Source organism: Salvelinus alpinus, chromosome 29, assembly GCF_045679555.1.
Source record: "Salvelinus alpinus chromosome 29, SLU_Salpinus.1, whole genome shotgun sequence".
NCBI classification, from domain to species: domain Eukaryota; kingdom Metazoa; phylum Chordata; class Actinopteri; order Salmoniformes; family Salmonidae; genus Salvelinus; species Salvelinus alpinus.
The window spans coordinates 24856656-24873482 of record NC_092114.1 but is presented as its reverse complement, the minus strand read 5'-3'; the positions used below and the strand labels follow the sequence as shown (position 1 = coordinate 24873482).

At 41.5% G+C, this 16827-nt stretch overlaps 1 protein-coding gene across 2 annotated transcripts in view; it reads left to right on the top strand.

Moving 5' to 3' along the window:
- Nucleotides 1-16827, top strand: part of LOC139559367 (CUB and sushi domain-containing protein 3-like) — a 700638-nt gene that overhangs the window by 379777 nt on the left and 304034 nt on the right. For both annotated transcript variants that reach the window (XM_071375335.1, XM_071375334.1), the window contains exon 12: nucleotides 2234-2346. In XM_071375335.1, the coding sequence (XP_071231436.1) occupies nucleotides 2234-2346 (113 nt within the window). The remainder of the gene's footprint in view (nucleotides 1-2233; nucleotides 2347-16827) is intronic.

Genomic DNA, 16827 nt, shown 5'->3' with positions numbered 1-16827 from the left:
GGCACAAGGCGAGACCCAAATGCAGACACAGGAGGCAGATGGTTGGACTCTTACAATGTTTATTAATCCAAAGGGGTAGGCAAGAGAATGGTCATGGACAGGCAAAAAGGTCAAAACCAGATCAGAGTCCAGGAGGTACAGATTGGTAGACAGGCACATGGTCAAGGCAGGCAGAATGGTCAGGCAGGTGGGTACAAAGTCCAGAACAGGCAAGGGTCAAAACCGGGAGGACTAGAAAAAGGAGAATGCAAAAAGAACGGAAAAAACGCTGGTTGACTTGGAAACATACAAGACGAACTGGCACAGAGAGACAAGAAACACAGGGATAAATCCACTGGGGAAAATAAGCGACACCTGGAGGGGGTGGAGACAATCACAAGGACAGGTGAAACAGATCAGGGCATGACAGAGACACTATGTGGTAGGGTGCATGTTAACATTCATCTTCAAAGCTAGTGTAGTCCCCCATAACATTGACTCGATTTTAAAGATTGTCCATCAATGTGCCAGTACCGTGTTACAATCAGGGGGTTGTGTTGTTGTTATCAATGTAACAGTCCCATGTTGCAGTGTGATAGTATAGTACGTGTCAGGGACGGACTGGGACCAGAAGTCGGCCCAGACATTTCTAGCACACCGGCCCATTATTTTTTTTCTCTATTATACAAATACTGATACTTTGGCGTAAAAAAACACAATTTGGACAGGCCCATTCGGCTAAAGATGGACCAGCCATTGTGACATTTACCAGAACTGCCTAATATCCAGTCCGTTTCTGGTATGTGTTGTTATAAATGCTATATTACAGGTTAACAGTTTATTGTCCATGTTCCAGTATCCATGTTACAGTCAGGTTAACAGTTTATTGTCCATGTTCCAGTATCCATGTTACAGTCAGGTTAACAGTTTATTGTCCATGTTCCAGTATCCATGTTACAGTCAGGTTAACAGTTTATTGTCCATGGCCCAGTATCCATGTTACAGTCAGGTTAACAGTTTATTGTCCATGTTCCAGTATCCATGTTACAGTCAGGTTAACAGTTTATTGTCCATGTTCCAGTATCCATGTTACAGTCAGGTTAACAGTTTATTGTCCATGTTCCAGTATCCATGTTACAGTCAGGTTAACAGTTTATTGTCCATGTTCCAGTATCCATGTTACAGTCAGGTTAACAGTTTATTGTCCGTGGCCCAGTATCCATGTTACAGTCAGGTTAACAGTTTATTGTCCATGTTCCAGTATCCATGTTACAGTCAGGTTAACAGTTTATTGTCCATGTTCCAGTATCCATGTTACAGTCAGGTTAACAGTTTATTGTCCATGTTCCAGTATCCATGTTACAGTCAGGTTAACAGTTTATTGTCCATGTTCCAGTATCCATGTTACAGTCAGGTTAACAGTTTATTGTCCATGGCCCAGTATCCATGTTACAGTCAGGTTAACAGTTTATTGTCCATGTTCCAGTATCCATGTTACAGTCAGGTTAACAGTTTATTGTCCATGGCCCAGTATCCATGTTACAGTCAGGTTAACAGTTTATTGTCCATGTTCCAGTATCCATGTTACAGTCAGGTTAACAGTTTATTGTCCATGTTCCAGTATCCATGTTACAGTCAGGTTAACAGTTTATTGTCCATGTTCCAGTATCCATGTTACAGTCAGGTTAACAGTTTATTGTCCATGTTCCAGTATCCATGTTACAGTCAGGTTAACAGTTTATTGTCCATGTTCCAGTATCCATGTTACAGTCAGGTTAACAGTTTATTGTCCATGTTCCAGTATCCATGTTACAGTCAGGTTAACAGTTTATTGTCCATGTTCCAGTATCCATGTTACAGTCAGGTTAACAGTTTATTGTCCATGGCCCGGTATCCATGTTACAGTCAGGTTAACAGTTTATTGTCCATGTTCCAGTATCCATGTTACAGTCAGGTTAACAGTTTATTGTCCATGTTCCAGTATCCATGTTACAGTCAGGTTAACAGTTTATTGTCCATGTTCCAGTATCCATGTTACAGTCAGGTTAACAGTTTATTGTCCATGGCCCAGTATCCATGTTACAGTCAGGTTAACAGTGTATTGTCCATGTTCCAGTATCCATGTTACAGTCAGGTTAACAGTTTATTGTCCATGTTCCAGTATCCATGTTACAGTCAGGTTAACAGTTTATTGTCCATGTTCCAGTATCCATGTTACAGTCAGGTTAACAGTGTATTGTCATCCTCCCCCCAGTCTCTCAGGTAGCTTCGTCCCTGACCTCATAGTCAGCATGACCCATCAGATGTGGCTTCACCTCCAGTCAGACGAGAGCGTGGGCTCCATTGGCTTCAAGATCAACTTTAAAGGTACGTATTGTGTGCGTGTGTGTGTGTGAATGAGTGCATGCGTTCCTATATTCTTCTATGTGTGTGTCCAAGTCCATAGGTAGGTGCGTGATCAAGTGTTCCTGTATGTCCATGCATACATGCATGCGTGTCTGTGAAGGTGTGTGTGTGTGTTCCAAACTCTAGCAGCTAGCTACTAAAGCTGTGTTCTGCCTTGCATTGGCCTTGGGTTATTTTTTTATTTAACCTTTATTTAACTAGGTAAGTCAATTAAGAACACATTCTTATTTACAATGACGGCCTACCTGGGAACAGTGGGTTAACTGCCTTGTTCAGGGGCAGAACAACAGAGTTGTACCTTGTCAGCTCGGAGATTTGATCCAGCAACTTTTCGGTTACTGGCCCAACGCTCTAACCACTAGGCTACCTGCCCCCCCAAAAGTATCAGTTAGACAGCTGAGGCCGATAGAGCCAGAGGGACTGTCACTAAACCAGTGAGATTAGCGATGGACAGACAGACTGTCACTAAACCAGTGAGATTAGAGATGGACAGACTGTCACTAAGCCAGTGAGATTAGAGATGGAGAGACTGTCACTAAGCCAGTGAGATTAGAGATGGACAGACAGACTGTCACTAAGCCAGTGAGATGAGAGATGGACAGACAGACTGTCAGTACAACCAGTCAGATGATAGATGGACAGACTGTCACTAAGCCAGTGAGATGAGAGATGGACAGACAGACTGTCACTAAACCAGTCAGATGAGAGATGGACAGATGTACCAACTTGTCAAATGGCTGATTCACTTCCCTAACTCCCTTCCCTCCCTCCATTTCCATCCCTAATTCTCTGAATAAATGAAGGAAGGCAGGAACTGGTTTTCTCAATCACTACACTGTCACTATGAATGACGTCATTGTGTCAAAGGTCACGGAGCCTGGTGACCTGTAACGTTCTACTAAACTGATAGTTCATCACCTTGTGAACACTTGCAATCCTTTATTAGGGGTTGTCACAGAAATCATACCTTACTATTTAGGGGGGGGGGGGGGGGGCTCTAACCTGAAACAGAAGGAGGTTTCATCTCTCAAACAGCAGCCACATCCACTGGATATGAGCTAGCATTTCCTCACAATATCCATATCTTTGATTATCTCCCCCCAAGCTCAGGGCTTTGTAATAAATTAGTGTCCCAGTGATGAACAGCATGCCGTCCACCCTAATGAATGAAAGTGAGTTAAGTGGAGAGAGAGAGAGGCAGGAAAGAGGAATGAGGGGGCAGAGAGAGAGAGAAAAAAAAATAGTGAAAAATAAGGGAAATACACTATATATACAAAAGCATGTGGACACTCCTTCAAATTAGTGGATTTTGGTTATTTCAGCCATACCCCTTACTGACCGGTGTATAAAATCGAGCACACGACCATGCAATCTCCATTGACAAACATTGGCAATAGAATGGCCTTACTGAAGAGCTCAAGTCAGTTCGTCAAATGTCTGCCCTACTAGAGCTGTCCCAATCAACTGTAAGTGCTGTTATTGTGAAGTGGAAACGTCTAGGAGCAACAACAGCTCAGTCGGGAAGTGGTAGGCCACACCAGCTCACAGAACGGGACAGCCGAGTGCTGAAGTGCATAGTGTGTAAAAATTGTCTATCCATGGCTATAACACTCACTACCTAGTTCCAAACTGCCTCTGGAAGCAACGTCAGTACAATAACTGTTCGTCGGGAGATTCATGAAATGGGTTTCCATGCCCGAAAAGTTGCACACAAGCCTAAGATCACTATGCATAATGCCAAGTGTCGGCTGGAATGGTGTAAAGCTCGCCGCTATTGGACTCTGGAGCAGTAGAAATGCCTTCTCTGGAGTGATGAATCACGCTTCACCATCTGGCAGTCCTACATACAAATCTGGTTTTGGCGGATGCCAGGAGAATGCTACCTGTCCCAATGCATAGTGCCAGCTGTAAAGTTTGGTGGAGGAGGAGTTATGGTCTGGGGCTGTTTTTCCTAGTTTGGGCTTGGTCCCTTAGTTCCAGTGAAGGGAAATCTTAACGCTACAGCATACAATGACATTCTAGATGATTCTGTGCTTCCAACTTTGTGGCAACAGTTTGGGGAAGGCCCATTCCTGTTTCAGCATGACAATGCCCCCGTACACAAAGCAAGGTCCATACAGAAATGGTGTGTCGATATCAGTCTGGAAGAACTCGACTGGCCTGCACAGAGCCCTGAACTCAACCCCATCGAACACCTTTGGAATGAACTGGAACGCCAACTGCGAGCCAGGCCTAATCACCCAACATCAGTGCCCGCTCTTGTGGCTGAATGGAAGAAAGTCCCTCAGCAATGTTCCAAAAGCTAGTGGAAAGCCTTCCCAGAAGTGTTGAGGCTGTTTTTGCAGCAAAGGGGGGACCAACTCCACATTAATGCCAATGATTTTGGAATGAGACGTTCGACAAACTTTTAGTCATGTAGTGTACAGTACCTCAGTGCAAACAAACATGGAAAAACAGAATAAGTGGCTTAGTGTAATATCTCTGGAGGAAACAAAGGAGAGACCTGGTGGGGAAGAGATTGCAGTTTGAATTAGATTTATTTATTTTTTCTTGCGAAAAGACATTACCATTATAACTGTAAACCATTCCTGACTGCTCATCAGTGTTCATTTGAGAGACTTTGAGAGACTAAATATGAATTTACCCTCCCTAATACATGAAGAGGGAAATATTATGGCTTATCTGCTACTGTAGCTAGCTTTCTTGCTGATGATGCTGTGTGTAGTCTAATGAAGTCCTACATCCCTTCATTTGAAACCAGTTTCATTTTCTCGCTTGGTGCCAGTACTTCACATCATTCTAAATGGTCCTAATTTAGTTGCCGATTTCATGTTTTTTGACCCTGTCACTGTGCGGTGACGTTAACCGCTCGCATCCGTTCATACTGTACCCTTTGCAGCAGAAACACTGACAGATGATTCAGGACAGAGAAATGTTAAGGTTGAAAAGGAGATTTGGTAACATTTTACATTAAGTTGCTCTGATGCTTATTGTTTTAACAATGGTGTATTAGTAAACTGTTAAGAAAAAAAGATGATCAAACTCTGGCAAATCAAGTGACAAATCCATTTGCGCACAACCCATCATATGAGCTGAATATTTCAACACAATCACAGTTATCCAGTGATTTATAATCAAATCAGTCTGTCTATAATAATCAGATCTCAGGTGAAATTAAGGGCACATTTTCATCAGCTGTGTTTCAGATTCCTACATTCCCCGTATTCTAACCACGACAAGCTGTCAGCATTTTCAGGCGTGTCCTTGAGTTGCTTAAACTACTATGTTGTATCCCATTAGATACACATGAGTGTTGCAGGAGTTTATGTCATCATTATTTCTTATGCCCCTTAATTAGAGATTCCAGAACATAAGAGCTATTTGAATGTGTGTGTTGGCTGTACATGTCATCTCTCTCTCTCTCTCTATATCTCTCTCTCTCTCTCTCTCTCTCTCTCTCTCTCTCTCTCTCTCTCTCTCTCTCTCTCTCTCTCTCTCTCTCTCTCTCTCTCTCTCTCTCTCTCTCTCTCTCTCTCTCTCTCTCTCTCTCTCTCTCTCTCTCTCTCTCTCACTCTCTCACTCTCACTCTCACTCTCTCTCTCATATGGTTTGAGTGGTCACTAGTTTCAAATCATACACAAAACCACCAACTGTTTATGCAGTACACACACAAACAGAGGAAAGTCTCGTCACTGGGTTCTCTCTACAATGATCTAATATGTATTTCCAGCTCTTGAACAGTCAGCAGCCAGTCTGTCCTAGCAGCTCGCTATCTCAGCTGAAGACTTCTAGAGATATTAGTCATTTGGATTTCTGCAGGCTATGGATGATATTACAGTCTCATCGTGGGAATAGGCAGATCCCCCTGGGAGAGGCTAGTGGATATAGTGAACCAAATGGGAGTCATCGTAGTGTGAGACCTAACGCTCCCTATATAGAGAATGTAAAGGAAGCCAATCATATTTCAATGTTTAGCAGGTAGATTTAATGGTCACTATAAAACATTGATGTTCGCCTTTCAATTAAACATGTTCTTTATTATATGAATGAAATATAATGTAATATAATGGGTACCCTGTATGGAGCTTTTAAGATAATTTTGTCTCCATCAAACACATACACTGAGTGTATGAAACATATACTGAGTGTACAAAACATTAGGAACACCTGCTCTTTCCATGACATAGACTGACCAGGTGAATCCAGGTGAAAGCTATGATCCCTTATTGGTGTCATTTGTTAAACCCACTTCAATCAGTGTAGATGAAGTGGAGGAGACAGGCTAAATAATGATTTTTAAGCCTTGAGACAATAGATACATGGATTGTTTGTGTGCCATTCAGAGGGTGAATGGACAAGACAAAATATTTAAGTGCTTTTGAACGGGATATGGTAGTAGGTGGCAAGTGGACTGGTTTGAGTGTGTCAAGAACTGCAACGCTGCTGGGGTTTTCAGTCTCAACGGTTTCCCGTGTGTATCAAGAATGGTCCACCCCCCCAAAGGACATCCAGCCAACTTGACACAACTGTGGGAAGCATTGGAGTCAACATCGGCCTGCATCCCTGTGGAACGCTTTTGACACCTTGTAGAGTCCATGCACAGACGACTTAAGGCTGTTCTGAGGGAAAAAGGGGGTGCAACTCAATATTAAGAAGTTGTTCCTAATGTTTTGTATACTCAGTGTGTTTTACCAACAATCTGCTGTTATAAAACTTCTGTAACATGTCTAAGATTAGAATATGCTCCTATAGCTATGTATATCTCATTCCAGAGTGTGTCTGTAATTTAGACTGATTCTCCCCTTTGCATAACAAAGTTAATGACTTTGTGAAAGAGCTGTTGTGACTCCCGTCGATTTACCTGCCTGCGTTCTAATGTGCACTTAGCTTGGGTACCAGTTTCAGCATTTTGATTTCAGTTCCCCGTGGCTACATCTCTGTGTCTCCTGTGCTCTTTTTCTCTCTTTCTTTGCCTAGGCAATTTATCTCCTGTCAAAGATTTTACACAATGGGAGCAGATTTAACATCAGAAAAGCATAATTACATATTTTATATGACAATTTCGAGCGCAGCTCCAGCGAAGGTCGTTCTTCACACCATTGGTGTCCGGAACAGAGAGAAGACAACAGAGAGTACTAAAGCGTGTAATGGGATGTGGGCTAAGGGGTGAGAAAAGGGTCAAGTTAGACCTTTAGAGATAAGAGCAGTGTCCCAAATAGAATATATAAAGGGGGGAAAGCCTTGCTTTTGACCAAGGCCCATAGGGTTCTGGTTAAATGTAGTGCAGTACAGTATAGGGAATACAGTGCTATTTGGGACACAGTGGAGAACTCATCAAGAGGCAGTAAGTGACAGTACTGTTGGAGGACCTTACCAATGATCCTTTGGAGAGGTGTCAGTATAAGTGTCATATCAGTGTCTATACAGTGCCTTGAGAAAGTATTCATACCCCTTGACTTAATCCACATTTTGTTGTGTTACAGCCTGAATTCAAAATGGATTACACATAATAGCCCATTAAATATATTCAAGTTCTGTCAAGTTGTTTGTTGATAATTTTTAGAAAACCATTTTTAAGTATTGACATATATTTTCAAGCCAATTTATGTCAAACCTGAAACTAGGCCACTCAGGAACATTCAATGTCATCTTGGTAAGCAACTCCAGTGTATATTTGGCCTTGAGTTTTAGGTTATTGTCCTGCTGATAGTTGAATTGGTCTCCCAATGTTTGTTGGAAAGCAGACTAAAACAGGTTTTCCTCTAGGATTTTGCCTGTGCTTAGCTCTATTCTGTTTCTTTTTTTCTTAAAAAACTCCCTAGTCCTTGCCAATGACAAGTATACCCATAACATGATGCAGCCACCATCATGCTTGAACATGTGAAGAGTAGTACGCTTTGTGTTGAGGACATGAAGTTAACTTCTTTGCCACATTTTTTAGCAGTTTTACTTTAGTGCCTTATTGCAAACAGGATGCATGTTTTGGAATATTTGTATTCTGTACAGGCTTCCTTATTTTCACTCTGTCATTTAGGTTAGTATTGTGGAATAACTACAGTGTTGTTGATCCATCCTCAGTTTTCTCCAATCACAGCCATTAAACTCTGTAACCAACTTTCCCTCTAAGCTGCTTGTGTGCGAAATATCCGTCCACGCAGAGAAGCACAAGATTGAACTTCACTCAACATTCAAGAGTTTTCCCCTTTAGTTAACACTATCAACGCTTCCCTTTACTGTGGAAATTGTGATCAAATCAATCCAATATTGGCCACTTTCAATGCAAGACACCAAAACAAATTGAACTATGCAAGACTTAGTATTCAAAACTATGCAAGATATTTTTTTGTGGGCAGAATGCATCGGAGTAGGATTCTGTTGCATTGACACACACGACTCAGCCTGTATTCTACGCAGACTGGTGCGGTATAAGCAATCAGAGCTGCATACCAAATAGACCATTGCCATATATGGATCTGTGCCATTCACTTTGAACTGGACTGTGTTTACAGCATGAGCGTAATGAGTAGATGTACTTATTTTGAGATCAAAGCGAGAGCTTCATGTAGCCACTTGGGCGCATTTTTTCATGTTGTTTGCTAGTTAGTTAGTTATTGAGGGAACATTGTCTGTAACTGTTTTGGCCTCATGGTGAAATCCCTGAGCAGTTTCCTTCCTCTCCGGCAACTGAGTTAGGAAGGACGCCTGTATATTTGCAGTGACTGGGTGTATTGATACACCATCCAAAGTGCAATTAATAACTTCACAATGGCCAAAGGGATATTCAATCTCTGTTCTTTTATTTTTACCCAACTATCAATAGGTGCCTTTCTTTGCGAGGCATTGGAAAACCTCCCTGGTCTTTGTGGTTGAATCTGTGTTTGAAATTCACTTCTCGACTGAGGGACCTCACAGATAATTGTACCTTTGGTGTACAGAGATGACGTAGTCATTCAAAAATCATGTTAAACACTATTATTGCAAACACTGAGTGAGTCCATGCAACTTAATATGTGACTTGTTAATCACATTTTTACTGCTGAACTTATTTAGGCTTGCCTTAACAAAGGGGTTGAATACTTTTTGACTCAAGACATTTCAGCTTTTCATTTTTAAGGCCAGGCACCACATGCTGAAATAACATTTTTGCATCAACCTATACATTTTGCAATAATTTGTTGGTATTTTGGTCCATTAATATTAGTATTTTCATAAAGTACACATAAAAATGTAAAAAACTTGATGAAATGTATATTTTCTTTAGTTTGTCATACTACCGTCATCAAAATGTTAATGAATTTTCAACACTTTAAATTGGAAATAAATCAGTCATTTCAAAGTTCACTGCATTGAATTACAAATAATTTTAAAGCCCATTTCATAGAGAATGTTACAAACTGGACTATATCTAGTAACTTACTTTGAAGAGATGGTGACTGGGTCTAAAAAGGCATTTGGAGTTTTGTAGCCTATTTCCCGTGTACAGTACTTGTCTTTAACTACCATTTCCCGAAAGTCAGACTCTTCCCACACACCATCTACTTTTTCTCAGCTATTGTGTCCTTAGATATATTCTTCAGACTTGTCCAGAGGAAATTGTTGATATGTTGTACATTTTTTATTTGGAAAAATGCGCTAACAATGCATTTTAGTATTTTACAGATAGAAAGATGAAAAAAGTATTTATCCACAGTCTGCTCTGGACAAGTCCGGTCCTGGAGTGTGATAACAAGATGAAACCAAAATAGTTAGACTAACTTTATCCATTGTTCAGATCAAGTGGTTTTGCACAATAAGCAAATATGCACATATTTAATGAGACATGGCCTCATTTGCATATTTTAATACAATATTTCAGAAACATTTTAATATTAAATGTTTTTGTTTACGTTATTCTGGTAAAAGTTCATTGTAATATGATTTAGGGAAAAAAATACCCTATGAGGGTGTGGTGCCTGGTCTTAATTTGTTTTAAAAAATCCACTTCGACATTATGGGGTATTGTGTGTAGGCCGGTGATGGAAAAATTCCAAATTGAATCAGTTTTAAATGCAGGCTGTAACACAACAAAATGTGGAAAAAGTCGAGGTGTGTGAATACTTTTGGAAGGCACTGTATTTGGGGCGGCAGGTAGCCTAGTGGTTAGACCGTTGGACTAGTAACCGAAAGGTTGCAAGATTGAAACCCCAAGATGACGAGGTAAAAATCTGACGTTCTGCCCCTGAACAAGGCAGTTAACCCACTGTTTCTAGGCTGTCATTGAAAATAAGAATTTGTTTTTTAACTGACTTGCTTAGTTAAATAAAGGTATAACATTTAAGGGTACCCATCGTGGCTGGTGTCCTTGAGTGACACTCTGCTCAAGATCTATAGCTAGTCATCTTTATATTATTCAAATCCTGTCATATACAGTAAATTTCCAAATTTGATCTAATTTGGATGGTAACCATGGTCCTGCTGTCAATTAATCCTATCCAATTAACAGGGGTAAGTGTTTAAGATGTATCCCCTTTACCCCAAAAATATATACTGTTCAATGAATCGCCATGATTTCACCCAGTAGAGGTAAAATGCATTGTTGGCGCATTTTTCTGAAAAACTGAAAATTATTCATGATTATTATTTGACCATGCTTGTCACTTATGAACATTTTGAACATCTTGGCATAGTTCTGTTATAATCTCCACCCAGCACAGCCAGAAGAGGACTGGCCACCCCTCATAGCCTGGTTCCTCTCTAGGTTTCTTCCTAGGTTTTGGCCTTTCTAGGGAGTTTTTCCTAGCCACCGTGCTTCTACACCTGCATTGTTTGCTGTTTGGGGTTTTAGGCTGGGTGTCTGTACAGCACTTCGAGATATTAGCTGATGTACGAAGGGCTATATAAAATAAACTTGATTTGATTTGATTTGATTTTTCCAAATAAAAATTTTACAACATATCAACAATTTCCTCTGGACAAGTCTGAAGAATATATCTAAGGACACAATAGCTGAGAAAAAGTAGATGGCGTGTGGGAAGAGTCTGACTTTCGGGAAATTTCACTCAGTAGAGGTTCAACAGAGAAATGGAAACGAATTGTTCAGCATATTTCTCTTGTTATTATCTTATTTTTACCATGCACATGTTCTTAAAGATTCCATGCATAAGGCCTATAAGATTCTGAGCTGGAGGTAGGACAAAGAAAGAAGGGATCGAGTTGTAGGTAGTAACAAGCGGAATAGTCGAGGAGAATTACATTCTGTGGGTGAAAACATGGTGTGATGTTAATTTCCCTGAATATGATGGTGTACTGAAGCAAACAAGGCAAAGCTGCCTCTCATTTCTGAGTGAATTTCATTTTATTGCCATTAAGGCAAACATTGTCATCCTGTAGAGCTCAGTAATGATGGCAATGAGTAATTTCCGGAGGACGCTGTGAGGAAAGAAATATATAAATCATGATTAATCCACATTGAATCATTCCATGACGTCAGAGCAAAAATAAAGACTATGAACAATAACACAGGTTTAATTTGAATATTTCTAGAAAGACAGTGGATGCATCCCAAACCGTACCCTATTTCCTATATAGTGTGCAATAGATAGGGAATAGGGTGCCATTTGAAATACACACACGCTGTTGGAGTGATTAATACTTGATCCTGTATTTACCATTTGAATATGAAGTGTGTGCTTATTTGTTCATCTAAATGAGTGCTAGATGAGCTTGAATAAAGTTAATATATTCCTATCACACAATGAGATAGGAATAGCTGCATTGATAGATTCAATATTATTGGAAGACTTGGGGAGTTCTTAGAGTACTGTAAAATGTCACAAACACAGACATAGACTGGGACACACACACCCAATACTGGGACACACACACACACACACACATCAGATGACTCCATACTCCTGCTTCCTGTTAACAAGCAGATGCTCAAACAGGAAGTACCCTTGACTCGCTCCATTGAGAAATGGTCATCAAAATCAGAAAGCTGATTGGAGTATTTTCCGAGACACCGTCGATAACATCAACGAGCTAACCACATCCGTCACCGGCTTCATTAGGAAATGCATCAGCGGCGTTGTCCCCACAGTTAAGGTTCACTGCATCCCAATCAAAAGCCCTGGATTAATATAGAGGTTGGCACCAAGCTAAAGGACAGGGCTCCCGCACACAGGGCTATCACAGAAAACACTGACACTACGGGTGAGGAAGTCCCGTTACGACCTCTGCAGAGTCATCAAACGAACAAAATGACTTACTTACAAGCCCTTAACCAACAATGCAGTTTTAAGAAAATACCTACAAAAAAGTAAGAGATAAGAATAACAAATAATTAAAGAGCAGCAGTAAATAACAATAGCAGGGCTATATACAGGGGTACCGGTACAGAGTCAATGTTCGGGGGAAACGGTGTCGAGGTAATTGAGGTAATATGTACATGTAGGTAGAGTTGATAAAGTGACTATGCATAGATAATAACAGAGAGTAGCAGCAGCGTAGAAGGGGGAGGGGGCAATGCAAATAGTCTGGGTAGACATTTGATTAGCTGTTCAGGAATCTTATGGCTTGGGGGTAGAAGATGTTTAGAAGCTTCTTGGACCTAGACTTGGCACTCCGGTACTGCTTGCCGTGCGGTAACAGAGAAAATAGTCTATGATTAGGGTGGCTGGAGTCTTTGACAATTTTTAGGGCCTTCGTCTGACACCGCCTGGTATAGAGGTCCTGGAAGGGCAGGAAGCTTGGCCCCAGTGATGTAATAGGCTGTACACACTACCCTCTGTAGTGCCTTGCGGTCGGAGGCCGAGCAGTTGCCATACCAGGCAGTGATGCAACCCGTCAGGATGCTTTCGATGGTGCAGCTGTAAAACCTTTTGAGGATCTGAGGACCCATGCCGAATCTTTTCAGTCTCCTGAGGGAGAAAATGTTTTGTTGTGCCCTCTTCATGACTGTCTTGTTGTGCTTGAACCATGTTAGTTTGTTGGTGATGTGGACACCAAGAAACTTGAAGCTCTCAATCTGCTCCACTACTGCCCCGTCGATGAGAATGGGGGTGTCCTCGGTCCTCCTTTTCCTGTAGTCCACAATCATCTCCTTTGTCTTGATCACATTGAGGGAGAGGTTGTTGTCCTTGCACCACACGGTCAGGTCAGTGACCTCCTCCCTATAGGCTGGCTCATCGTTGTCGGTGATCAGGCCTACCACTGTTGTGTCATCAGCAAACTTAATGATGGTGTTGTGCCTAGCCATGCAGTCATGAGTGAACAGGGAGTACAGTAGAGGAGGATCAGCGTGAATAACAATCGCAATGAATAGCATTCTCACATAGGTGTTCCTTTTGTCCAGGTGTGAAAGGGCAGTGTGGAGTTCAATAGAGATTGCATCATCTGTGGATCTGTTGGTGCGGTATGCAAATTGGAGTGGGTCTAGGGTTTCTGGGATAATGGTGTTGATGTGAGCCATGACCAGCCTTTCAAAGCATTTCATGGCTACAGACATGAGTGCTACGGGTTGGTAGTCATTTAGGCAGGTTACCTTAGTGTCCTTGGGCACAGGGACTATGGTGGTCTGCTTGAAACATGTTGATATTACAGACTCAGACAGGGAGAGATTGAAAATGTCAGTGAAGTCACTTGCCAGTCGGTAAGCGCATGCTCGGAGCACACGTCCTGGTAATCCGTCTGGCCCAGCGGCCTTGTGAATGTTGACCTGTTTAAAGGTCTTACTCACATTGGCTGCAGAGAACGTGATGATACAGTCGTCCGAAACAGCTGATGCTCTCATGTATGTTTCATTGTTACTTGCCTCGATGCGAGCATAGAAGTTATTTAGCTCGTCTGGTAGACTCGTGTCAATGGGCAGCTCTCAGATATGCTTCCCTTTGTAGTCTGTAATAGTTTGCAAGCCCTGCCACATCTGACGAGCGCCGGAGCCGGTGTAGTACAATTCAATCTTAGTCCTGTATTGATGCTTTTCCTGTTTGATGGTTCGTCGGAGGGCATAGCGGGATTTCTTATAAGCTTCCGGGTTGGAGTCCTGCATCTTGAAAACGGCTGCTCTACCCTTTAGCTCAGTGCAAATGTTGCCTGTAATCCATGGCTTCTGGTTGGGGTATGTACGTGCAGTCACTGTGGGGACGTCTTCCTTGATGCACTTATTGATAAAGGCAGTGGCTGATGTGGTGTACTCCTCAATGCCATCGGAAGAATCCCGGAACATGTTCCAGTCTGTGCTAGCAAAACAGTCTTGTAGTTTAGCATCTGCTTCATCACTTTTTTATAGACAGAGTCACGGGTGCTTCCTGCTTTAATTTTTGCTTGTAAGCAGGAAACAGGAGGTTAGAATTATGGTCAGATTTGCCAAATGGATGGCGAGGGAGAGCTTTGTACGCATCTCTGTGTGTGGAGTAAAGGTGGTCTAGAATTTTTTTCCCTCTGGTTGGACATTTAAATAAAGGTGAAATAAAATGTAAAAAATATTCACCTACATTAATTGAACATTTCCACAAACTTCAAAGTTATTCCTTTCAAATGGTATCAGGAATATGCATATCCTTGCTTCAGGTCCTGAGCTACAGGCAGTTAGATTTGAGTATGTCATTTTAGGCTAAAATTGAAAAAAATGGTCCGATCCTTAAGAGGTTTTAACATGCTGATAGAAATGAGGTAAAACTGATTTAAATTTCCCTGCATTAAAGTCCCCGGACACCTGGAGTGCCGCCTCTGGATGAGCATTTTGCTGTTTTCTTATGGCGGTATAAAGCTCATTGAGTGCGGTTTTAGTGCCAGCATCGGTCTGTGGTGGTATGTAAGACAGCTACGAAAAATACAGATGAAACACTCTAGGTAGATTGTTTGGTCTACAGCTTATCATGAGATACTCTACCTCAGGCGAGCAAAACCTTGAGACTTGTTTACATATATGCATAGGCCCCCGCCCTGTGTCTTACCAGAGGCTGCTGTTCTATCCTACCGATAGAGTGTATAACCCGCCAGCTGTATGTTCTTAATGTCGTCGTTCAGCCACGACTCGGTGAAACATAAGATTTTACAGTTTGTAATGTCCCGTTGGTAGGATGTACGCGCTTTCAGTTCGTCACATTTCATTTGCAGCGATTAAACATTAGCTAGCAGGACGGAAGATAAAGGCAGATTATCCAGATTAGCCACTCGTCGCCTGATCTTCACAAGGCACCCTGATCTTTTTCTGCGAAATCTTAGTTTCCTTCTCCAGTGAATTATGTACAAAAGAAGTTACGAACAATGCAAAAAACAACAACATAATAGCATGGTTGGTTAAGAGCCGATAAGATCATATTACACAGGATCTGATGCCCACCGCATGTGGCAGGGGCTACAGTCCATTATGGATTACAAAGGAAGACCAGCCATGATCTGCCCAACGATGCCTTTCAACCAGATGAACTCAATGTATTTTATAGACTCTTCGACAATAACAACACCGTGTCTTGCGTGAGGGCCCCCACCGACCCAGAGGACTGGGTGATCTCGCTCTCCAAGTCCGACGTGAGTAAGGTCTTTAATCAGGTCAACACTCGTAAGGCCGCAGGGCCGGATGGTATTCCGGGGTGCGTTCATCAAAGCATTCGCAGAACAGCTGGCAGGCATATTCACAGTCATTTTCAACCTTTCCTTGTCCCAGTCTGTAATCCCTACATGTTTTAAGATGACAACCATCATTCCTGTTCCCAAGAACTCTAAGGCTTCATGCCACAATGACTACCGCCCTGTAGCACTCACATCTGTAATCATGAAGTGCTTTGAGAAGCTGGTTATGGCACACATCAACTCCATCATCACAGACACCCTAGACCCACTCCAATTTGCATATGTAAAGGTGTGATTATCTCAGTACATTAATTCAAGGGAACCAGGATTTCGGGGTTCTCACAGTATCTTGGTTTGTTGACTTCTGTTTTTAATTATTATCTTTAGTTTTTGGAATGAATAAAAAGTTTAGAGTTGGTAAGAACAATGTAATCACAATACTGTGGGTCACTTTTACACAAAATAAACCCCATTTCAAAGTTCAAAATGACAACCAAATGCATACAATAAATAGCTCACATCCAAATATGAATGAACCTTGACTCTGTTGCTTACTTTAAAATAGACAACAAGACTTAATATTTAAGCAAAATCCTGTATGACTTAACTCATGAAACCGGTTCCGTAAACCTTGAAAAAACACCAAAATAATAATAAAATAAAAAAACCTGGCTTCACTGTCTGTATTTCCTTTACAGACTAAATGCATAAAATATAACTTTGTATGAAATTAAAAATCCCCTCTTAAAGACCTTAATCCACATAAAAACATGAATAATTAATCACAAAAACAACCCTGCTGTTGTTAGACCGTACAGACTTATCACAGCAAAAAGCTTGTGAACACCAAAACATAAACTGTCACCTCAAGCCCACTTCATCGCTGTA